General features: G+C 41.6%; 2 protein-coding genes across 3 annotated transcripts; both read left to right on the top strand.

The window, feature by feature from the left end:
* Positions 1-673: 673 nt before the first annotated feature.
* On the top strand, positions 674-3,099 carry paqr8 (progestin and adipoQ receptor family member VIII). Its single transcript, XM_012835540.2, has 2 exons — positions 674-1,042; positions 1,758-3,099. The coding sequence occupies exon 2, from the start codon at positions 1,915-1,917 to the stop codon at positions 2,998-3,000; it is 1,086 nt and encodes a 361-aa protein (XP_012690994.2). The 5' UTR covers positions 674-1,042; positions 1,758-1,914; the 3' UTR covers positions 3,001-3,099.
* An 8,867-nt stretch (positions 3,100-11,966) lies between these two features.
* On the top strand, positions 11,967-23,558 carry znf395b (zinc finger protein 395b). 2 transcript variants are annotated; one of them, XM_012835619.3, is made up of 10 exons: positions 11,969-12,263; positions 14,296-14,468; positions 15,220-15,359; positions 17,249-17,361; positions 18,057-18,253; positions 18,677-18,777; positions 19,716-19,956; positions 21,190-21,282; positions 21,855-21,973; positions 22,498-23,558. In XM_012835619.3, exons 2-10 carry the CDS (start codon positions 14,388-14,390, stop codon positions 22,607-22,609), a joined length of 1,197 nt encoding a protein of 398 aa, XP_012691073.1. In that variant the 5' UTR covers positions 11,969-12,263; positions 14,296-14,387; the 3' UTR covers positions 22,610-23,558. The 2 variants fall into 2 exon arrangements, with proteins under 2 accessions (XP_031437456.1, XP_012691073.1); XM_031581596.2 differs by lacking the exon at positions 21,190-21,282 and having other exon boundaries at positions 11,967-12,263.
* The last annotated feature ends 323 nt before the right edge of the window (positions 23,559-23,881 follow it).

Genomic DNA, 23,881 nt, shown 5'->3' with positions numbered 1-23,881 from the left:
CCAACTTGCATATTCTGATGTAGGATATTTTTTTGCTCTTTGTGAGCAAGAAGGTAGGCCTAATGGTGGTTAATCGGTGCTAGGTTTATGCTGAATGTTATTACCATCCTATTTAGACTCATTGATAGATAAAGGCTTGGGTATACTAGGTGCCTCTTAAGTAAGGTGACCAGATTTCTGAGACAAAATCCGGGGACATTTTCAGTTCAGAAACGTAAACACCTTCAAAACAGTGTAATGTTTTTATCTTTGTAAACGAAAAATGGGGACTGTCCCCGGAAACCGGTCTGGTTACGTAGGGCCTACTGTAAAGTATCGATGGATTGGACGCACCCAAGGCAACTCTTCCTGTTAATTAGCATTCATTTCATCACAAAAAGACGAGGGATCCATTAGGGATTATAGAAACTCTTTCAAAGGATATTCACCTGGAAGCTACAATGATGTAGGCCTAGGCGTAGGCTATGGTTCGACATCAAGAAGCTATTGAGTGTGTGGTTGAGAAATCACACCCTTTTCTCTGAGGACTGATGACAGTGATAAATTGCCTCGGACTACAGTGCTGGTATGCAACCATAATAAGCAACTCATAAGCAATTCCTCCTATTTTCATTTTTAACAATACATAGGCACTGTCCCGAACATCCAAATAGCTATACGTGTCACCTAGACCTAGTGGGGTTAAGTTTATTAGTGTTGTGAACGAGCTGTAGCTTAAAGTGAACTCATGTGGCGTTGGTGGGTGTGTTTAAAATTGAATGGCATCCAACCCAACTCCGCCCTGTCCCCAGAGCGCACATATTCGCTGCCTCGGCTACCAGCATTCTCGTGATTTGAGTTTACTCGAAAATGTCAACAAACGCACACTGACTTGCGCTGGCTATTGAGCGCCGCTAGTTAAACTAAAAACACAGCGTTGCAGATGTGATTCAACAGTTACCTCAAAGATGAGAAAGGAGGTCTAAAGTCCCTGTGTTACTGAAGCCCTAGAGGACACAACAAGCAACAGGTGTTCTCGAAGTGAGTGGTGCAGCCTACTCAGGTGAGTTGCTATTTGTAAAAATATGGTAAAAAATATAGGCTACTGTATGATGACCATTGCTACCTATCAGCCTACTGTAATGGATTCAATATGACACTTATAGTCGTAAATTAAGATGTAGGCTACTTTGGGCAAATGGGGCAAAGATATTGACATTAAAAGATAGCGATGGAGACATTTAATCTAGCTACATCTTCTGTGCTAATCTACATGGCCATCATGTACCAACTTTAAAAGTAGTTTTGCTTGCTGTTGCTTCATCCCCTCTCAGACTGTGGGAGTACGTGTAGTTACTACTACTACAGGCTACTACTCAAAGCCTGTCCAACAACACTTGTTCAGAAATAGTAATAATAATAAAAAAGGACTATCTTTCCTTTTAACGCAAACTTCTAGAAGGGTGTGACAGTCACTTGGACATCAGCATCTTCCCTGACTGTGAGAAATGTGATAATGACCTGGTGCAAACATACGGTGTGTTTGTAAACCTTTATTAGCAGAATGTAATGACTAGTTTGAAATTCTCAAAGGTGTAGGTCACCTTTAAATGGAGAGAAAAAAATATTACCACTCCCATTTGTGTGTGAGTGGGAAGACTTGTTTGACAACTGTTACTGAACTTACCAGTTCAGTGAAGAGAGTCTCTGACTGTTTTTAATGCTGTACTTGTACATCTGTATAGCTCTACTTAACTTTACCTTTTATTTATCCGCAGGACACCAGGGGAGTACTCTTCGTGACCCTTTCACATCCCTTGCTCTCCTCTTTGTTCTGTTGGTTTTTGTTGTATTCTCCTGTCTCCTTTCTTTTTCTTTCCTCCTTTGTCTTTGATTGTTTTTTCATTTTCCGTCCACTCCCCACTTTCCGTCGCCATGTCAACAGTAGTCCTGCAACGCCTGAGCATGCTGTCTTTGACTGTTAAGCAACTGGGCAGCCTGCCCTGCCTCTCCACCTCCCTGCCCACCCTCCCCTCCCTCCCCTCCCTCCCCACCCCGAAACCCACCGTCTCGGCCAGCGATGTCCCCAGCCTCTTCCGCGAGCCCTACATCCTGTCAGGCTACCGGCCCATGGGCCAAGCCTGGAAGTGCTACTTCCTCAGCACGTTCCAGTGGCACAATGAGTTGATGAACGTGTGGACGCACCTGCTGGCCGCCCCAGTGCTCCTCCTGCGATGCTGGGCTCTGCTGAGCGGCAATGGCAGGACCCTGCTTGACGTTTCTGCCCTTCCCCTGGCTCTGTACTTGCTCTCTACCCTGACGTACCTCGCCTGCAGCGTGGCGGCACACCTGCTGCAGTCGCACTCCGAGCTGGCACACTACTCGCTCTTCTTCCTGGACTATGTCGGGGTGGCCGTGTACCAGTACGGCTGCGCCCTGGCCCACTACTTCTACTGCTCGGACGCAGCCTGGCGCGACATAGGCGTCGGCGCGGTCTTCCTCCCCGGCGCTGCCCTGCTGGCCTGGCTGTCCTGCACCTGTTGCTGCTTCGCCAAAGCCCACTACCGCCGGCCGTACCCACTGCGCCGCAAAATTTGCCAGCTCATCCCTACCAGTCTGGCGTTCCTCCTCGATGTCAGCCCCGTGGTGCACCGGCTAGTCACGGGCAACTGGGAGCAGGACTCGGCGTTGCCATTCCATGCCGGCCAGGTGGCTTTCTTCCTGCTGGCAGCGTTCTTCTTCTCCCACCCATTCCCAGAATGCTTCCTCTCGGGCCATTGTGACATCATTGGCCATGCCCATCAGGTATTTCACCTGTTTTTAGTGCTGTGCACCATGTGCCAGTTGGAGGCGCTGTTCAAGGACTTCGTAGCACAGAGGGAAGTCATCTTAGAGGTGCATGGGGAAGGGCTCATTGCTGGAGCGGGCGTGTCGTTCTTCGTTCTGGTGCTGTGCTGCTTGGCCACAGCAGTTTGGATGCACAGGACTGTTCAGAAGCAGTTGAAGATGAGACAGCCATAGAACCTCTCACTATTCCATTTTGTTGCGGCCAAACTTAGTCTTAATTTGCTCAATTTTAAGACGAAATGGATAGATATCACTGAGTTGTATTTAAGGGTAGCAACATTTATGGAATGTTCATGTGATTATTTATAAATATATGTATATTTAATATATAAAATATGCACATTATGGTTATTATATAAACCATTAACATGGCCTTTACAAACACCTTTACTGTATGTGCACTTTTAAGTCATAACTGAAATACTGCCGATGCTTTCCTAGTGCTACTAGATAGAGTTTTAAAGCAGATGCAAGGAGATGTTCTGCATTTTGGGTCCTGTTTTGTATTTGTATGTATCTTCTTAGTATGTCAGCCCCTCAAAAAGGTCAGCTTGTGTGAGTTTACAGCAGCAACCCTGGTGAGCGCCGTGTTCACCATTGTGTTTTAATCTACAGCTCAGACAAAATTCCTCCTGTAACAACCGGCTGCTCTGGCCTACTTGAAAGCCAGCTTTGGAGTCTGGTCAGCCACTGTCCCTAAAAAGATTGAATGAAGGAATAAATCTGGATTAGGTTTTTTTTTTTGGCTGGAGTGAAACCCCACTCACTTATAGAGGGGGACACGGTAGGAGGGGGGTGGGGTGGAGGGGTTGAACAAAGACGTCTGTTTTTAATATTTTTTGCAAATGTTTTTTTTTGTCTCTTTTGGGAAGAAATGAATTGGTTGTGACAGATCTGATTAGAGGACCTGTTTCTTGTCAGATCAGGAAGTACATTTGTCTTACTGCAAATTATTTGAATGCTGCTAGCAACCATCTTTAAAGGATATACCACTAGCAGCCACGAGTTAAAAAAAACGCTTGTCCTACAGGCGACATGCACAGACTGAAGTTAAAGTTGTTTAAATATGATTAAAACAGCAATTCCGCTTTCAGCCAACACAGGACAAACAAAGCTGCCATGTACTTTGTTATGCAAACCTACTGTAAGCAGTTTTTTAGATGTCTGGCATTTTGGCAAGGCAATTTGCAGAACTGAATAGACGACATGGATGAACTAGAACATGGATGTATTTTACGGGTTGTGATTAATATCTCCAGGGTCCAGAGCAACATAACAGCATTGTACATAGTTTACTACATTAACCACAGGATGCAGCCTACGCAAAGAGACCATCCAGTACACTCCAAAGCAGTCATACATACTATACCCACACTGTTATAAAAACAATAGTCACCTTACTACTACACAATCAAGTATGTGTGCACGTGCTTGTCATGTTCCAAGGATGGTGCTAAGATGTCATGTCAAGATGTCAAACATATTTGATTTGATTTAACCCAGTGTTCAGAGAACATAAGGAACCAGGAAATGGTCCTCTATCTGTCAATTTACTGGTTTATGCAGTTATCTACATTGTCCTAATCTTCCTCACCTATCCTTGTTCACACTAGCATGAAACTGATCTTGCATACTTCTCATGTTTGTCAGCAACAATGCCTCCTTGTGCTGCATGTACAAAAGTTACATTTACTTCACTCTTGCTCTCTCTCTCTCTCTCTCTCTCTCTCTCTCTCTCTCTCTCTCTCTGTCTCTGTCTCTGTCTCTGTCTCTGTCTCTGTCTCTGTCTCTGTCTCTCTCTCTCTCTGTCTCTCTCCAGTCAAGCCTTGGTATTATTTTACGTTTGAAAAATGGCTACATGCTGCAGAAACTGTGGTATAACCTCTGACTCATTACCTCAGCTATTTTGTTAAAACAAACACTTTTAACGTGTTGGAGCTTAAATGTGTTCTGAATATTCAGATTCATTTTTATAACTGAATATAGCTATAAAAACATGTACATGACTTGAACATGTCTATGTGTGATGGGTGGGTTGTAACACTGTTACACATTAGTGTCTTTGATCACATATAAAACAATAAAAATGATGTGATAAATCCAAATCATTTTCACTCATTATTTAATTATGTTGTGCAGCATTCATCATAACTGTCATAATAGTATTTTTTTCAATCCACTGACATAATCTTTAAGCAAGTTACAATAGCAGCATGCCTAGAGCCAAATAGCCAAAGTCCCTGTCATCAAATATTCAGATTTATATCAGCGAAACTGCATTGTGTAAATTCTCTTGAATCAGCAAAGAGCATTATGAGGTACAATTACGGAGGTAGCTTTGGCCAATTTTCAAAACCCTCTCACCAACAGAAAAAAGCAGTTTTTTGGAGAGGTCACAATCATTTTCTTGTTAAAGACTGATCTTAGGAGTTTCAGGATCTAAATCTAATCAGATTATCCACTTACAATTTACAAACTCAGCTCTCTTTAACCCGCACAGAGGAGAAATAGGTTAATGGATTTGCAGCAACTGCATTGCATGTATGTGAACATGTAACCATTTTTTATTTTCATTATATTGTCAATATTGTCACGATATTAGAACATACTGTTGTCTCCATTATTCAGATCTTCAGAATAGAAATGTTTAAGAAGGTCATTTATGTGGTTATGCCATGACCAGTCTATAAAACCAGGACCAAGGAGCTGTCGACAACAACAAAAATTGATTGTTTCATTTGTTAATGAGTTATAATGAGGTAGACATAACTGCTGTCGAAACCCACAAATGCCACAAATAGCTACTGGGAGTGGTGAAGATTCTAACAGTAGAGTATTGTAACAGGAATTTCACACCGCAGTGCAGGTACATGTTTTCAACGTGACAGAGAAAGGAATGGAACGAAGGCTTGCTGTCGAGAGGCTCAGACAGTCGATATCATCTCTGCTAACTCTGGCAGGTAAAGAGAATGTACACTTGTAGCACCTGTCGAATAATAGACAGGAGAGAGAACATGCACCATGATATCCTTTTAGCTCTGTGAGGCACAGCGGACCAAGTGATTCAGTACAACTTCAGAGCGTTAGATGTAGCACACACAAGTGTCAGATTTAGGCAAGACTACCAGCATCACAACTACATGCCACAGGTAAGAAACCTTGACTTCATATTGTTTACCGATTCCTTTCACTGTTTAGTGCACACACAGTATTGTGGTGTATTTGCATTGCCGGAAGCTGATTAAGAGTGACACATGAAAAAGGGACATTCTTAACCCCCCCTACCTTTGGCATGTATTGAGGGTTGACCTATGACCTAAGTTTCTTCAACATCACTGTGGTTTTTAAAGTGTAAAATTTGAAAATGTATTCTACTTGCCCGAAGGCTATCTATGTCTTTGTTATTCCTGAGTCAACTTAAATTTCCTTTCTTATTTCTCATGGCCAAATATTTTAATTGAAACTGATGACATGAGGTCCCATTTTCCATAAGAAACACCATGCAGTTCTCTGTGGCAATGGATATCTTCCTCTTCTTATTTTAACTGTAGTATAACCTCAGATATGGCCCCTGTTGATGAGCATGTCATGGCGTGGGCAGCTGCCTGGACATCCTCTCCTGGCCTCAGCTTGTCTTGGCTGATTCTGCTCCTGTGCAGCATCGTTCTTCTCTCTCTGTGTACTTCATGTTATAGGTAAGTCCATCAAGGACTATGTCCTTTCTTGAGTATTGAACTTATTATAATCACTAATGACGTAACATGCCATTTGGTGCCCTGTAACATGAATGTTATTTTATGGCCAGTAGCATTCTCAAAATCATGACCTACTGATTCTTACCCTACTTTCTAAAAATCCTGACAGTATTCAAAATAGTGAATATGTGTGAATAGGACGTGTTCAAATACTTCATAAATGTACATAAAGTTAATCAAACAACTTAAGGTAATGCTTAACAGCTAGCCTAGATTACTCAATTAAGTATCTAAACTTTGTGGACTCAGTGAGAGAGCTATGTGAATCTGATGAAATACATTACACCATGTGCTCTGATTATTTCACTTTCTGTGGAGAGCCAAACTAAATCATCTGAGCACACCATTTTAGAACTCGGATGCATTTTAAATGTGATTTAACTTGAATTTGATGTTAAGATGACTCAGACTCAGACATAGCTGACACATGATGGGCATGTTTACAGCATTCCATCTCCTGTGTCTCATGGGACTGTAAAACTGCTTTGGTTGCTTGAATTCCAAAGGAATGGGGATAGGTCCTACAGACCCAAGGTCACCTGAAGTCATTAAGCATGCCACGACACACCATACAATCTCTGCAAAAACAAATAAAGAAACACAGAAAGTAATAAATAAACTTACAGATAGATACATGGTCTTGATCAAGTTTTTTTTCCGTCAAATATTTTGTCATGGAAACTCACCTCATGCATTGCCTTTTCTCTGTGTATCTCTTTTTTTCTTCAATTGTCTGTTTCTCTTTCTTCTATAGTCACTCAACAGAAACAGGTGCTCAACCATGTTCATCATCCCTAACACAAAAGGTGCAAGATCACTTAACACCGTTCACACGTAAAGGCAATGTTCAAAGCACAGCCGCCAGGGGGAGCCATTTCTACACTTGTTCCTCAGCAACAGTCTGCAAAACAACCATCTATTTCAGCATACCCCAATCAAATGTAGTCAGAAACTTTCTGTAAGACTTAGCCGTTATTCAGCATTTCTTAATACCAGCTTCACTTCCATCCATTTACATTAATCTGGAAATTAAAATACAATAGTTTGAAAAGCTAAAATCACTAATTTAGGTTTATGTCTCTAGATCATAAAATGTAGATAACCTTTGGGGATTATACCAACATTGTTTGCTGACCTTTTTTCTCTGTACTACCATGTAGGTTTGAAGCATGGTAACAATAACACTCTCCATCTAGAAACTGACATTAACATGTCATAAACATGTCACAACAGAGAGCTTAAATGAAGACCTACAGGGGTCTGTTTGCCTTGACTAAGTCCACATAAATATCAATGGATGTTGATGAAGACACTAATGGGAGCCTATATCTTTCAATCATATAAATGTTTTCATGCTACATGTGGCTTTTAGCCCTTCGCCACCCATAGAAAGGAAACGAGCCGCAACCTTGGCCAAAGTTGTGGTTACTTCTGACAAGGGAGAGGGGAGGGGTGTAGTAGTATACTGCCTCCAATTGGCTTGCGGTGGGCTGTATGACATAATTTAGCTCGCTAGCCAAGAGCTAGCCAGGCTTACATATGCTACCTTTAAAGAACCGCTCAGGTATTACATGTAAAGGTAATGTCTGGCATCAACCACCAGGCATTATTTGACACGATTTTAAGAAAACATATCTTGTTTTAAATATCTTATCTTATCTTAATAATATTACAATCCTGAGGGACTCTAGAAGAGAATTGGTAACATTTTGGTCCGTCTTAATAATGGACACTGGGGTGTCAAGTAGATATGACACATGTGGAGGATACGTTGAAATATTCAGCTCTATTTCAGGTCTCAGCACAGTGGGGGGGTGAGCCCCTAGAGGAAAAGGCCTCCACTGACTCAATTTCAGATGAAAATGGTGAGTACATTATCAAACGGTTAATGACAAATGGTTGACGCTGTGGTTTACTTGCACTCAAACAAGGTCATTTTATTCTGCATCAGTTCTACAATTTAGCCATGAAGGGTCATTTTTTCTGTAAAGTGATACAAAATGCAATTGACCCCAGAGTATTTGAAAGAGTGTTGTATTCGAGTGTTGTAGTCTTGCATGACTATGATTATTGTGGTTTTTTTAAGGTATCAGTGCTGAGAAACACAGATGTACTTGGGAAGCGGCAACAAAACATGGCTATCCTGTAAGAAGCATGACGGTGGCCCCTAATCAGCAGGCCAAGACCCCCACACACACTCGAGGTCACAGATTTGCAAAATTTTATATTTTTCAAGAAAAGTTAATGGTGATAATGGTTGCTTGCTTTCACTGACTATAATCCATCAGTCACTCATTCTTAACTTCTTCTTTATACCTCCAGGCCTATCTAATGGCTATTTTAGCCAAGGGTTGCCCATGCCCAAACATGACATGACATTTTCCAAGACCTTTTTGAGAAATTTGGAAATTCCGCACTACCAAACCAGAGACAGAATAGCCTCTTCTTTTTACCCTGCACTTCCTAAACAAACAGGACACCACATGCATGGTTTTGAGGGCACAGATAACATAATTTACAGGAGCACAGAACTTGAGACAGATTCCATTCACAGCCTCTCTGTGTCCCACATATACGCAGAACTGGATCTGGAGGATGAAAGGGAACATCTGTATGCGTGCATCGGGGGGGCAAATGCTTCAGACTCCCAACACCTAGATTCCTGTCAGGAGACTGATGAGGCCTCTGCAACGGGCCAGGAAGAGGAGGAGGATCATCCTTATGAGTGCATCAGGGAGCCAAATGGCTCTGATTCCCAACGTCCACATTTCTGCACACAGGCTGAGGAGGCCAAGCCAAAGGAGCGCCCATACCAGACCGTCAACGAGCTGTTCCAGGCCGCCGGCACAATTGAGCCTGCCACGAGCCAATCAGGGCCGTCGGTTCATGTCCCATCCGCTCTGTCTGACACTAAAGAGCCAGGTTTGACTGGCACAGAGGTGACTGTCGTGTACGCATCCATTAACAGGAAAAAAAAGAGCAGATACCGAACTGCGGCTCTCCCCTCTGCCTCAGACTCCTGTGTCCCAGAGAAGAGCGAGGAGGATGAGAATGCAGGCTCAGAACCTCTTCCTCTGATCCCTGAGAAACATTTTATTGTGTAGACATAGAGCATTTTGAGTAGTTTCTGAGACACCTGGCTAAAGGTTTGTTTAAGGCTATATCGCTTTGTTTGCCACAACAATAGAATGATATTGCTGCTTTTAATTTTTTATTGCAGATTTTTATCAATGACCAAACCACCTGGGCAGTTTCTGAGGTGTGTTATTTTCTCGTGGTTGCTATAGATACTGCACTGCACTTAATACACTCTGTTTTGTATACCATGACAATCATTTTTTTAAAAGGCCAACGCACCTAGTCCATGACTCTGTTGGTAATGGTAAAACGCTAGTGAAATCACTGCCTCTGTCGTGAATGTATAGGGTAGTTTCACAATCAGGGGAAGCAGTTTATTTTTTTTAAATATACATCTGTTGAAGGATAAAAAACTTGGTTTGTGGCAATTGGTCATGGATAACACTGAGGGAAAAAACAGTCGACAAATTTATAAAAAATTAGATTTTAAGATTGTCTGTCTACACAAGGAAATATCCCATCATAAACATTTAAAAACTAAAATATGGATAGTACACATTATACACAGAAATAAATAGCAGTCATTTTGCAGTTTGTGCAGGACATAATGTGCGTGATGAGTTTTTCAAAACATATTTGCGCATTTTGTTTTGGACTGAATATCCATGACACAATATTTAACAATATTTTTGATACGATTGTATATTCAATATACAGTATATTTACTCACTTGGTACAAATACAATTTTACTAAAATGTACCCTGTAGAAGATATCCTCATATGTTGTTTTCTGTTTTCTGTGTTGGGGTGGACATCTGAAACAAATGTAGTTTCTCACCATCAGTATAAGGTTACATATTTCAATAAAATATTTGTGGGGATTATTATTGTTCCTTGTGTCAATATCCAAGTACCATTTAAGTTAGTTTTATCATCATATGTGGAAATATGTGGAATCGTTTGAGTGGGTACATTTAGTGGGTAAGTTACAGTAACAATGATTTTCCAGCTATATAAGTTACTATGATCAAATTGTATCTGGAGATTTTGTTAGTAGGCCTTTGCTAAATTGTATGCATAATCTGAGGTAGTTCCTCTGCTAAATACATTTAACCAGTTAAAATAGCTGACTGATTGATGACAAATTTATGTTTGAATCTTGGCCTGTATTTTGGCCTATATTTCAAATAGACCTACCTGCTATTTCCCTTAACATTATGCAAATTATGCACTTCACCCATCACATTTGTAAGACATTACAGAATGTTATGCTAGTATGTTCCAGTTTTCTGTTAACGACCAAGTCTGTTAATATGCTGTGTTAAAGTGGTGTCTTCTTAAAATGAAACCAATTATTTGAAGGTGAAAAACATATGGTATCTTTGCACTTGTTTTTCCAATTGTCCAGGTGCTGCTGCTAATTCTACTCACTAATAACACACACAATTATCAGACATAATCATATATTTAGAGGTACGCAGATTATTGTGTTTAATCATCGCAAATGTTCCATGTTTATTAAACTGCCCGTAGGCTATCTCCATGTCTCTTTGTGTCTGCTTTGACAGTACAGATTATGTGCTGAAACAGAGCCATGAAACAGTTTGATCCCTTATCCTCTGCGCATGTGATATCCTACTGTCATAACATAAAAAGGCACAATTTCACTCATCACGTCAATGAAGTCTCTCTCATCGGCACCTTTGTTGTCCGGACAAACATAATCTAGGCTGTTGCCGGCCAGAATAGGTCACATGACGCAAGTAGCAGGGAAAGGTTCAAACGGCATCCGCGACTCTTTTCGCGACGCTCGCCGTGATTAAAATCCTCAGAGCTGGGATGAGGCTGGCTTGTGTTGGAGCGGCTCCACATTCGACAGAGGGGGATTATAATCCCCTGACATTACATGACTAACATTTCTTTTTATAAATCTGTTGGCAAACAAACACGGCGCTGCAAAATTAAGTCCGCCCCTCTATATTTAGAGTTGAGGGCACTATCTGGGTGAAAGGTGACTGCCTGGCGCGGCAGCAGCCGAGGAAATTCCTGAATTGGGAAGACTTCGTGAAGTGAGCAAGAAATAAACACTGCAGAATAAATACAAATATCTGCCTACACATTAACATTTGCTGTGTAGTTTATTGCAAAAATGTATGGCTTAAATGTAGACTAACCCATTCCCGTTCACGCACAACTAAATTCAGCGTTAACGGAGACACAACGAATGCCAGAGAAGCCACATAGGCTACCCATTTGTTTTGTTTGCAACGTTGTTTACAATTTCGGAGGGGAGGGGACTGTAAAATAGTCTATAATACAGCCTTGGCTAACAGTGTGGCCAGAGCTATTGGGTCTATTAGAATAATTCTATAACCGTGGTAATTCATACCCGAATCCTCCTTTGTGCAAGTGGGCTAAACATGAAGTCATAGCCAGAGTGATTGTGAGTATCCTGCACCGGACCCAGCTGTCATTCGACATAGCCTGTGCATACGAATGCACGTATCTTACGCACAGACCAGCCCCCCTTTTCACTAGCGGCACGGCACCTCGGCTGGAGACACTGACAGCGGCTTTTCCTGCTCTAGCAAAATCAACATAAGGTATTTTTGAAACTAAATTGAGTGTTATCCTCCTCTTGCGTAATATTTTAAAAGTTAATAATTACAAATAGCCTACGTGCATGCCATTGTGCTTCAGTCGATTATTATGTTTCTGTATGGTAGTCTGACGTCTGCGGAGGCAGAAAATAGCTTAATCCTGTTGGGATGCCGGCTTCAATGGTTTTCTTCAAAAACTGCGTGCAAATAATTTTACTTTATATGTAAACATTGTTGTGCAATGTATGAATTTAACTGAAAGGTTGAATTTGGGTTGAATTCATGCAAAATGTGACATTTTGGGTCTCGATGCAAATACAGTAAGTTGTAGGAGTTGCAATGTATATCGACATAGATTCAGCAGAAACTCGTGTCGGAACACGTTGTCTGGGAAAGGCGTGTCCGTTTGAAACTCGATTTCAGCCAATCAGGGCTCTGACCATCCCACAGTGGGTAGGTTGTTTACTACTTGGTGTAAACGCCTATTGAAATCGACTCAGCGAAATGAAGGATTTACCGTGTAACAGTTCAGATGTTAAAACTACTGGTGTTTCAGAAGGAAATAGGCCTATGTTATCAATATCCAAAAGCTCTTATTGAATACATTTGGAATTGCGTTTTGCTCATTTATTTGGGTTTGCCGGTGATAACCTATCATTCCTTCAGATGGGACGTGAAATATGAAACCATTCAGCACTGCATGGCAGCTTTCAGACCTCTTTACTGCCATCTCATAACTGCTCCAGTGTTTGCGTTGATCGATCCCCAAGAGGCGACATGTTAAATCTGGGTAAACAAAAACGAGTCCAAATGTTGAATTTTCAGTTTAGCTGAGCAGTTGCTGTTGGCTACTCAAAGGAGGTGTGTCACATAATCCCACCCACACCCCCCTTTAAAAAAAGAAACCCGGCTAAAGAAAAGGCAAAGGCAAAGGCATGACGTCAGGGTAGTTATGTTCAGGGGCCTTGCTGACAGTTGAAAACAATCGGGGCTTAGCCCAGACCTGGGGGTCCAGGCGTATCCTTTCCCGGGACTTTTTTATATTCTGACTGCTGAATGCACCATTTTAGACCCCATCCATTATACGTTGGTTGTCTACATGAAAACACTTTTATGCTAGGTCACACTGACAGTGACCTGGACATCGCCATAGGTTACCCATAGAAAACATTTACGAGGTTTTTATAGACAGAAATTAAATGTATTTAAACATCATACTGTTAATAATATCAGAAAACAATGTGTGCTGTCTGGAGATTGATTTTAAACTGGGAGACATGACAGTTGAGTCCAAACGGCTCTCATCACGTCGTTCATTTTCACCTTGTTTTTGCTGAAATGGTCAGCTCTACTACAACTCTAGCCTTGCTTGCGCCTTGTTGCCTTCATCATTTTATTTTTTTCAGAAAAAGTTTTGCTTTAGTGAATTGCCTAGTTAGCCACCACCATATACCAATGACCAGCTAACTGCTGCGCGCTCTCTCGTGCTCACACAAAATGCGCACAAGTAGTGAAAAGTAGATCTGTTGCTTGCATGACACACAGCTGATCCAGAACGTACTTGCGTTTATCATATAATTTTCGATGGCTTTAATGCATGATCGGAATGACAGTTGACTAGATCCAGGGTTATTTTTTATTATTCTTAATTTTGTTTAAAATGTTTTTGAGATCCCGGACTATTTAAAAAACATTAGGGTCTATGCCCTATTGGTCTTTAAGAGGAGTAATGGAGGCCCTAAATTAAATAATTGTATATGAGACTTTCAGATCATTTATAATAATTCATTTCTTGAAACACGTTTGTATAGACATACTGTACTGTATTTAGGCTATACATCCATATGTTTGATGCTAAACTATTTAAATGTAGATACAAACCAGCACTGGTCTTGCACCTTCAGCGTGATGTCATTATCTCTTATCTGGGTACTTCACCTATCATTTTACTTAACAAATCTCATCACACACACACACAGTGTTCTCTGTGTGTCTGAAAGGCCTCTTACCTCGAGTGCTTTTCTGTTGCATCCAGCTTGCTTCGGAGAGGAGCGGAGTGGAGGAGTGAGCCCTACGCCACACGGCGAACAGGCACAAAACACAGGGACCATAGAAAAGAGGCTGACCATGGCAGCTGTGCAGCCCAGAGGTAGGCTGAGTCCGGCGGACACCCGGCCAGCCAGAGGGCCAGAGGACGACGAGGGGCTGGTGAGTAACTGCTCAAGTCTTGTTTATTTACCCGTTCTATTGTACAGAATGGAACAAGAGAGGGTCATGGTGTAATATGGAAAGACAAGTGAATGTGGTGTAATATGGGGAAACCAGTGAAATACTGAGTGGGTTTTCTTAAAACATTTGAGTCTCAATCAATTGACGGAGGTCTTCTAAAAATGTATATATTTATTGTTGAAAATGGTCCTACTATGTACTCAGACATGTTATTCTTCTTGTAAGGTGTTTTTCAATTTGTTTCAATGTATTCAATGAAGGCAAATGCCTCAGGGATTAGTATATGGATATACTTCACTGTGAATCTGTCCAATGTCTAAATATGTTTTGGTTTATACTGTGATATGCTAGATAATCATTCTGTAGATAATCACCTAGATCATGATTATGTCTAGCTCCAGACATAATACATTCTTAATAGAGGACCCCAATACTACCAGACTTAATCCTTGTGTGGCCAGTAGTCTGTTCAGTTAAGCTATGGTCAACACAGACAGTGTGTTAAAGACCACAAAAGACCATAAAACTGTACCTTCACGAATAAACAGTAAATATATTTGTATGATATTATAAACAATACTAAAATGAACAAATAGCGACAGATAATCATATGGACACACATACACGCATACACACACACACACTCATTTTTTTTAAATCCCCTGCTCTCTCTCTCTCATCATTCCTTGTATTACTGACATTCTTTTGGCCCTTGGTGTGCTGTGCACAGATCTACATGCAGTGTTGCGGCCAGGAGGACGTGGAGCTGAGAGACAGCCAAAGGGGGGCGTCCGTTTACCTTCCCGCCGGCAGCTCAGAGGGGGCGTGGCCCTCAGCCGCACCTCTCACTTGCGCAGGGTCTTCCAACAGGTATGGAGCTATTATTCACTTATACACATTATTCTTCACACTGTCCTTTTTTTCACTGACTGGCCATTTGATGTTCATGTGTACTTATAAGGAGGAATTGTAGATTAGTCTGTTCAGTGTCTGAGTGATGCCCAATTTATACTCTATAATTTAGACACATGGGCACGCCTTGGCAACACCTTCCTGAGGTGGAACGCCCCTCCGAGCCCCTCGGAGAGCTCGACGTGCACCGACGTGCACCTCCTGAATTTTATGACTTTCCGTTCTAATTTCGGATAGCTACGGATTCCCCCTTGGCTGTGATTGGTCCGCTAACGACATAATTTCCGAACGACATAATTTCCGGAATCTCACATTTCCTGTTTCATTCCCTATCTGTTCCTATTCTGTTATAGACAGAGTAGTGCCCGAGCCCGACAGCCATTAAAATATATTGTCAGAACCCAACCCGAGCCCGACGGAGTCAATGTCTCAACTGTTCATAATGACACATTTACCTAAGTTTTTTATGAATAGCCTGTAGACCGTCTCACAAGCTTCTTCTTGTTGATTATGAATAAACATAACAGAAGAGGTCCAAAGATATGAGCACCTTTACAACCCCTCATTAAACACTTATAAGGACGCTCAAATGACCGAGAATTCATGGAGAGAATACTATCCCATTTGCACAGGAGACATCACCTGCACAGCAATCGGAGCATATTTGTCAAACGCGATAAAAGATACTGCTCTGATATATTCCCATTCTATACTGAATACTCTGTTTAGATTAAAGGTTTGTTTTTCGACATACCGTGATATTTCAGATGATAGAAATTAATGCAGTCTCCCTTCATACCACAAAACAAATTAAAATCAATTTATTTACGACTGGTTTAGCCTGAAGTCCTGTTGTAAATTCGACCTAACGTTAAAAGTAGGCTACTTTATGAATCGGAGGATCATGCATCACCACTTTTATGTTTGAAAGGCATCGTTTCGGCTTGCAGGTGTGCTGTGCTCAGTCAGCTTGGCTGTGCTCAGTCAGCTTGTCGGTCTTGACAGCTTGTCAGCTTGTCGGTCTTGATGTCGCGCCTAAACTATCTATTTCATATCGTCTCGTCACATGATCAAATAGAGACTTGACATTGGACAACAACATACATATTACCCAGCAATCATCATTGCAAATCTGAATATGACAAAAATACCAAAGAAAATAAGAACGTTTTCATTTCATTGAATCATGTTTTATAATATAATATAATATAGAATAGTTTCTTTAGTGTATGTAAGATAAGCATATCATTTTGTTATAGATTGCTACTGTTTTTCCCACAAATAATACTTACCACGATGGAGATAAGTTTGCCTTTTCAAGTGAATATATCGCATTAGACACTCTCTACAATGTAATGCTACGTGCCTTCAAGACCCAAAGGCCCAAGTGTGATTGCACCTGCTGCACCCCCTATTGGTACGTGACTGGCTAGTGACAGTCGGGAGGAGGTAAATAAACAACGACTTCAACACACAAAGACATCATGAGGTAGGCTTCTCTAAGCTCGTCTTTGACAAAAAAAACGTTGCTCCACCTACTGTTCTGGCGGTGAATTGTTTTCAGCACCCACAGCCTTTGGAGAAGTATAAATCAAAAAGAGTCCGTCCGAATCCGTCCGCCCGCCCATCCATAACGAGGACGGAGAATGACACAGAAGTATAATTCGACCTTGAGTATAGGAAACAAAGAATGAGCTTGATGGAGACAAGCAGCTGACAGAGACAAGCAGCTGACAAGCTTAGCTGTTTAACTGTAATGGGTCTCACCTTTGTCTTTCTTTCTTTCTTTCTTTCTTTCTTATTTTCCAAATTGCCCCCCCGCCTCTCTCTTTCTCTGTCTCTCTCAGTTTCCGAAGTCCAGAATCAGTGGAGATGGATGAGATCATGGCTGCAATGGTGCTCACAAGCCTGTCCTGCAGTCCTAGGGTGCACAGTCCACCTCAGAAGGACCTCCTTCCAGGTGAGCTGATCTAGCGCCTTCCCACTGTTTTTTGCAGTCTGTATATCAATGTGTTCTTTAGCCAATCCAGATAAATGTATCTATGTACTTCACAAGAAAATGTCATGGCCATACTATCTTTGTTGACCTAAATCAATGCAAAGTAATATGCTCATTAATATATAGCAGTGCATGACTAACCTGATTTACAGTGCTATACAGCCTTTTCCATAATTTAATTAGGTAGCTTCCTTTCCCAGTGGTAGGGTGCTCTCACTGTTTCCCCCCAAAAATATTTGATCAGAGCGAATGTCATAACTGCGCTGCATCAATGCACACAACTCTCTGTTTGGTTGCATGTGCTCTCTGCTCTTTTATCCGGGCATTATCATGTGTTCCATTCACTCAAAGATTCGCATTCACAAGAGCAGAGAAAAAAAAACAAATTATTTTAAATTATTCATTACACATATTTGGATTTGCAAGCATAGCCTTAGGAGGGCCTTAAAAGACTAGAATTTTGACATGCTTAAGGGCGGAAATCATTTAAGAATCTACATATTGTAGATCCACTCATATTGTCAGCCAATACAATCCATTGCACTACATACTTTACAAATAATAGTATAATTATTCTTTTATATATAGCCACAAGATAAAAAATACATTTTTGTACCACAAGCCACAATCGCTAACCACTGAGCGTCCTCCTGCAGCATCCTCATCGTCAGGTGACATGGAGTGTGGAGGTGGAGAACTCTCGGACAGCGGCAGCAGCGGCTACTGGAGTTGGGACCACGGCAGCGCAAGCCCCGCCCCTTCCCCGTCCGTCACAGAAATGGATGGCAGCTTGGGTCAGCCCCCTGATGAAGGGCTTCACATGGAGCTGGACTATGAAGCCAGGAGGTATAAGGTGAGGAACATGAGCACTTTTTGTTTTGTCAACTGGTGTAGCTGAGCTTGTAGAGAAAGGTGCTAGCAATGTTATGGATTTGAGGGAGTAAATACGCTGATAAAAATGTGAATCGAAATTGTATGAAAAAATCTTGTCGTGGATAAAAGCATCTGCTAAATGAATAAAATGTTATCGCCGCTTCCATGAAGCGTAGCGATTATTCCCTTGTGAATTGATTGGCCATAATCAATGTCTTTCGTTTATAGGGATACAATTAGACTCAGACAGTGACTGGAAATGAATCTTTATCACCTTGATGAACCTAGTGATCCGGTGTTGAAGAGTAAAACTCCTTATAAAGTAGATAATATCTGTGTATGGATGTTGATATACAGTCAAAGACACTGATCTTCTGTCCTGGTGGGGGTGCGGGGGGTGCAGGGATCAGGAAAGGGGGCCTACAGGTGTCTGTGGCCTAGCTGTGGGAAGGTGCTGAACTCCAGAGTGGGCATGAAAAGACACATCCAGCTGCACCATCTGGGGTGAGTGTGTCTACATGTAAAGTCATCACAGTGTAATCTCAGAGTAATTGGCAATGGCATTGTAGTATAACAACTCTATTATTATTATTATTTGTCATTAATTAACACAGTTATTATGTATTACAAAAATATATAATGACTATTGTTGTTGTTGCTTTTGTTATATGTATATGAGTAGGAGAAACCCCAGTGACCCACTGGTCAATACTGTCCTGGTAGGACTGTGTATTTAAAGGGTTCATATGTAAGCCTGACTATCTATAGAATAGTGAGCTAATTGATTTCATACTCCACACCCCAAGCAGATTGGAGGCAGTGTATTACTACGTTTGCACAGCCCTACCTCCTCTCCTTTGGCAGAAGTAAACAAAACGTTTGACCAAGGTGGGGGAGGCAGAAGGCTCTAGGCTACCATAGGTGTCTCCATCAACCTTAATTGATATTAATATGTTACATTAACTTAGTCGAGGAAAACAGACCCTGTAAGTCTTCACTTAAGCACTCAAGCTTTTGAGCTACCCGATAGTCTAACCATTAATGTTAAGCAATGGGCTTGCTACTGAGCTACTTGTTTATAACTATTATTATAGTTTTTTATAACTACAGGATAGCCATGCTTACTCTGGTCCGTTTGTTAATTCAATCCAGCAGTCTTAAAATGGATTACAGTTCTGTAAGTCAAAAAATGGAGCATTCCATTTCACCACAAACACTAACTGTCATTAGTTTAGCCTCTGAAATGGGCTTTAAGCAATTAAAAACATCATTCCTAACAGTGTAGACTTATGCTAGTGACAGCATTATTTCTTTGCCTTGCGGTTTTTGTTTCATGGACTTACTAGCGCCTTGTTTATGTTTTTAAACAAAAATTTGTACTTATAGCACCTTTAAACAAGGTTGTTTTTCCTCACCTGTGTCTCTCATGTCTCCTGTCACAGAGGGGGGTCAGAACATTCCCAGCGGGAGGAGGACTTTTACTACGCAGAAATCTCCTCGGAGGAAGAGCCTGCTCCTCCATCTCCAGCCCCCACCTTGTCCATTGGCCCCTGGGCCTCCTGTAGCTCTCCGTTGGGTGCCAGCACACCAGGGACCCTGGCTTCAGCCTCGGCCTTCTCCACTCCTCTCAGCCAGTCAGCGCCCAGTAGTGTGTGGCAGATTCATACTGAGCATCTCTACCAGGTAGGCAGTCATCTCGCCTCTACCAAATGCTCTGGAGATCTGTGTTCTTCCATTTTTTTTGTGGCTGATCAGCCAAACCTGGGCTGGAAATGTTGTTAGTAATGTATATGTTACCAAAAATGTTATCATTGAATTGAATTATATTTCACCATATCAGATTAGAAGGTATGTGAGAGAATTATATTAATGAAATATTATAACATATACAGTACCTAGTATGGATGGACATATTCTATGCATGGCTGAGAGGGGTTGTATAGTCAGGCTGGGAACCACGAGGGGGCAAGTTGTATTTTCTGCTTCCTACAATTCTTATAAAAAGTTTTGTTCATCCTATAGCACTATAGAAAAAAAAAAAAAAAAAATATTGGCCAAGACAAGTGTCATAGAGACAACAGCAGTTGTGAAACACTGTTTCTTAATCTGCTAGCTCCACCAGCCACATGAGATGTTTCCCCAGTGGGTAGTGAGGTCAGAATGCCCATATTGCTATTTGATATTATGGTCATGACTCATGAGGCAAAAACACATGGATATGGTAAGGTAGGGAATTGTTAGCATCTAGTCAACACCATTGTATTGCCACCCGCGGGATGAAAAAATGCAGAGATCGGCATAGCAGGATGATAACCTACTGTTTTTCTATATAAAAAGATATGCCCCCTCGCCATTTTTAACTACCCCCTCAGTCGCTTCATCTGCACTGGGCCTGTGTATGCCTCAATTCTACTGCCTGTATCCAGGGAGAGAACACTGAGAGAGTACTTTCTGGTGAACTCTTGTTCAGGTCTTGGGGATGTTTTCTCTTGAAGCAGATGAACACTGTTTTCCATAATTCATGATTTACTCATTGAACTGGGACCTGGACTGAACCCATCTGAACCCATCTCTCCTGCAAAGAGACAAAAAAATCGCAGATTTACATTTGAATGCCTTAGCTCATTTGAACTTTTTTACTCATTTGAACTTTTTTAAACTGAACTGGGTTGGCTCTCCTAAAAGTGAGCATCGGTTAACAAGCTAACATGGCTATGATAAAATTCACGAGATGAGCTTCACCAAAGACAGAATTTTTAGGCTGAATAAGTTAATGATTAATTAAAGATCAGATTAATGATTTTGGGACATTACTTTTGGCCCACCTTTTTGGAGACCCCCCCACCCCACCCCACCCCCGCATAGAACCTTCAGCAACCTGAACTGACCTAAGTCCTCGCCCTCCCTCCCTTTTAGGCCTGTGCTGCGCCCATCCAGGTGACGGTGTCCTCTGGGTCTTCCACCTCGTGCTGCTGGAATCCCCCGAGCGAAGCACAGCACAAACCCCAGGTGGGCCTGTCAGTCTCTCCCCCGCCAGCTTTTGGTTTCTGACACATGAAAGTCAGGCGAAAATGAAGGATGAAAGCAGCCTGTCCTGGTGTAATGGAGTGCCCTTGAGGGCTTGTGTGTGAAGCCACTGGCATTTGAAGGCCATTTCTGCTCTCTACTGCCTTGTTTTTGCCATTCAGAGCGGCCCGTGCTTTTGCTACGTTCAACCATTGCCGTCTCCTGGCATTGCCTGTGGCTGGGGTTGTAACAACATGTTGTGCAAACACAAGCTGGCAAAGACAGTTTCAACTTGTGTTGCTTGTGGCTTTGCTGTTTCTCAGGTTGTTTGTGTGTGTGTGTGTGTGTGTGTGTGTGTGTGTGTGTGTGTGTGTGTGTGTGTTTGTCTGTCTGTCTGTCTGTTTGTGTGTGTGTGTGAGTGAGTGAGTGAGTGAGTGAGTGAGTGAGTGAGTGAGTGAGAGAGGGAGTGGGTGAGTGAGTGAGTAAGTGAGTGAGAGAGGAAGAGACCAAAATATAGTGAGAGGGAAATACATGAATTAGAGAAAGGATTTCTAATTTCTGTCCCTGTCTTTTAGGTGTTGGCATCTCGTAGTCGATCAGTGAGCGTGGGAGAGCAGTGGCTGCAGCGAAACAGCGCCCCCACCAGGTCACAGACCATCAGCGCCTCCCCCTCACGTAACCACTGCACTTTCAGGTGAGCAGTGGTTCTTTCTTTTTGTTCTTCTTCAGAATTTTCTTCTCCTTCTACTACTACTACTTTTACTATTTCTTCTTTTTCTTCTACCTGCCCCTTCTTTTACTCCACCTCCAATTTATCTTCTCTTCCTTCTTGTTCTTCTTCTTCCTCCTCTTGTTCATCTTGTATTTATTTGGTAGAAGATAAATTAACCAAAATCAATGTCAGTGATACCACTCCCTTGTCAGAAAGGTGACTACTTGTGAAACCTTCTCATTCTTGAGTCATGTGCACTGGTCATGATCATGTGATCATGTGTGCATGTTATGGCGTAGTACCCTCCTTTGTAGGAACCCAGTTGTACATGAAAATGTTTTTATATATATTTATATATATTTTATATATTTATGCATGGTTATACCTAACTAAAAAGGAGGTAGTTCTTGACATATTGCCCAATGCAGTAGTGCACAAGTAGATGGTATTTTTGCAACACACTTGGTCTAATGTTTTTAATTTATGGTCTGATGTCACCCTGACAGGAAGGGGAGAGGCGAGGCCAAGAAGTGCCGTAAGGTGTACGGAGTTGAGCGACGCGACCAGTGGTGCACGGCCTGCCGCTGGAAGAAAGCCTGCCAGCGCTTCCCTGATTAAAGGACTCAAACAGACTAAAGAGACACTCTCAGAGAGAGAGAGAGTGAAAGAGAGAGAGAATGAGAGAGAGAATGAGCGAGAGAGAGGAAGAGAGACTCACAAAGCATTATAGCACTATAGAGGACACAGGATCAGCCTCCTTCCACTTTTGTACTTGTCCTTTTTTTTGTGGTGGTGTTGTTTTTTTCCTACGAGAGCTATAAGATGTTTTTTTGTTTTTTTTCCTGTTTTTTGTACATCCCCTTACTGGAGAGCTGGTGCTAGGTGAAGTGTGGACTGGTAGCCTCTCCCGAAACCTTCCCAGTGCCCCTTCACTCCTTGCCCAGGGCAAGATGTATATTCTTTGCACAGAGAATTTCAGTGTCATTCTCCTCACAGAATTAAGAAGAGAAAAATAACAAGAAGTGTTGTCGTTTTACCCGAGCCCCTCAGATCCTTATTCAGAGTTCTGGTGTTACTTTAGTATCTGTAGCTTTATATCTCTCTATCAATATATATATTGTGTACAGTGCTTTTCATTTGAACCTTTTCTTATGTTTTAAAAAAAAAATCATTTAACAGTGTATTTTGTGTATTGTCATTGTATGATTTCGTTGTTGGACTACCATTTTGATGTTTCTTTTTTTGTTGGTTTGTTTAAGCGTTTCTATGATGGTTGTGTTCAAAGTTAGCTAATAATGGCTTTTTGCCAGGGTAGTTCATCCCATCCTAAATCTTCCACATAAACAGTGCTAGTCTTAATAGTATACTGGGCCATTACTCCCCGGGAACAGAGAGGATGAAAGGATCTGAAGTTGTACGAGCATTTACATGTTTAAATGAAAGATGATTTATCGAGGATGGGAGAGAAAGAGGGACAAAGGTAAATAAAGAAATGAGATGACATGCTGATCGCCTGTGCATGACAATCCACCCGAGAAAATAGTAAACTATTTTTTGGTTATTTCTTGTGCACCTCTTTTTTGTTTAGTTTTTTTGCTATGTAAAAGTTTCAAAATGACCAAAAAGAAATATTAAAATAAAAACTATGTGTATGAAATACAGTTTTATTCACAGTTCTAAAACACTAAACAAATACAATCTGACAAAATTTCTCTGCGCAGAATGCTGCCCGGAAAGGTGGCGTAAAGTATGGGGGCAGGTGTTTTTACGACACTGTTCACTCTGATATGACAACATGATGTTTAAAGCACAACCGCTGTGATTGTGCATATAACTCAGATCGGCTGCTTGCATGCAAAATCAAATAATTTCGCTTTTTGTTAAATCGAA

This window comes from Clupea harengus, chromosome 15, assembly GCF_900700415.2.
Source record: "Clupea harengus chromosome 15, Ch_v2.0.2, whole genome shotgun sequence".
Taxonomy (NCBI): Eukaryota; Metazoa; Chordata; class Actinopteri; order Clupeiformes; family Clupeidae; genus Clupea; species Clupea harengus.
The sequence above is the reverse complement of the archived record's forward strand: the minus strand, read 5'-3'. Positions and strand labels throughout refer to the sequence as shown.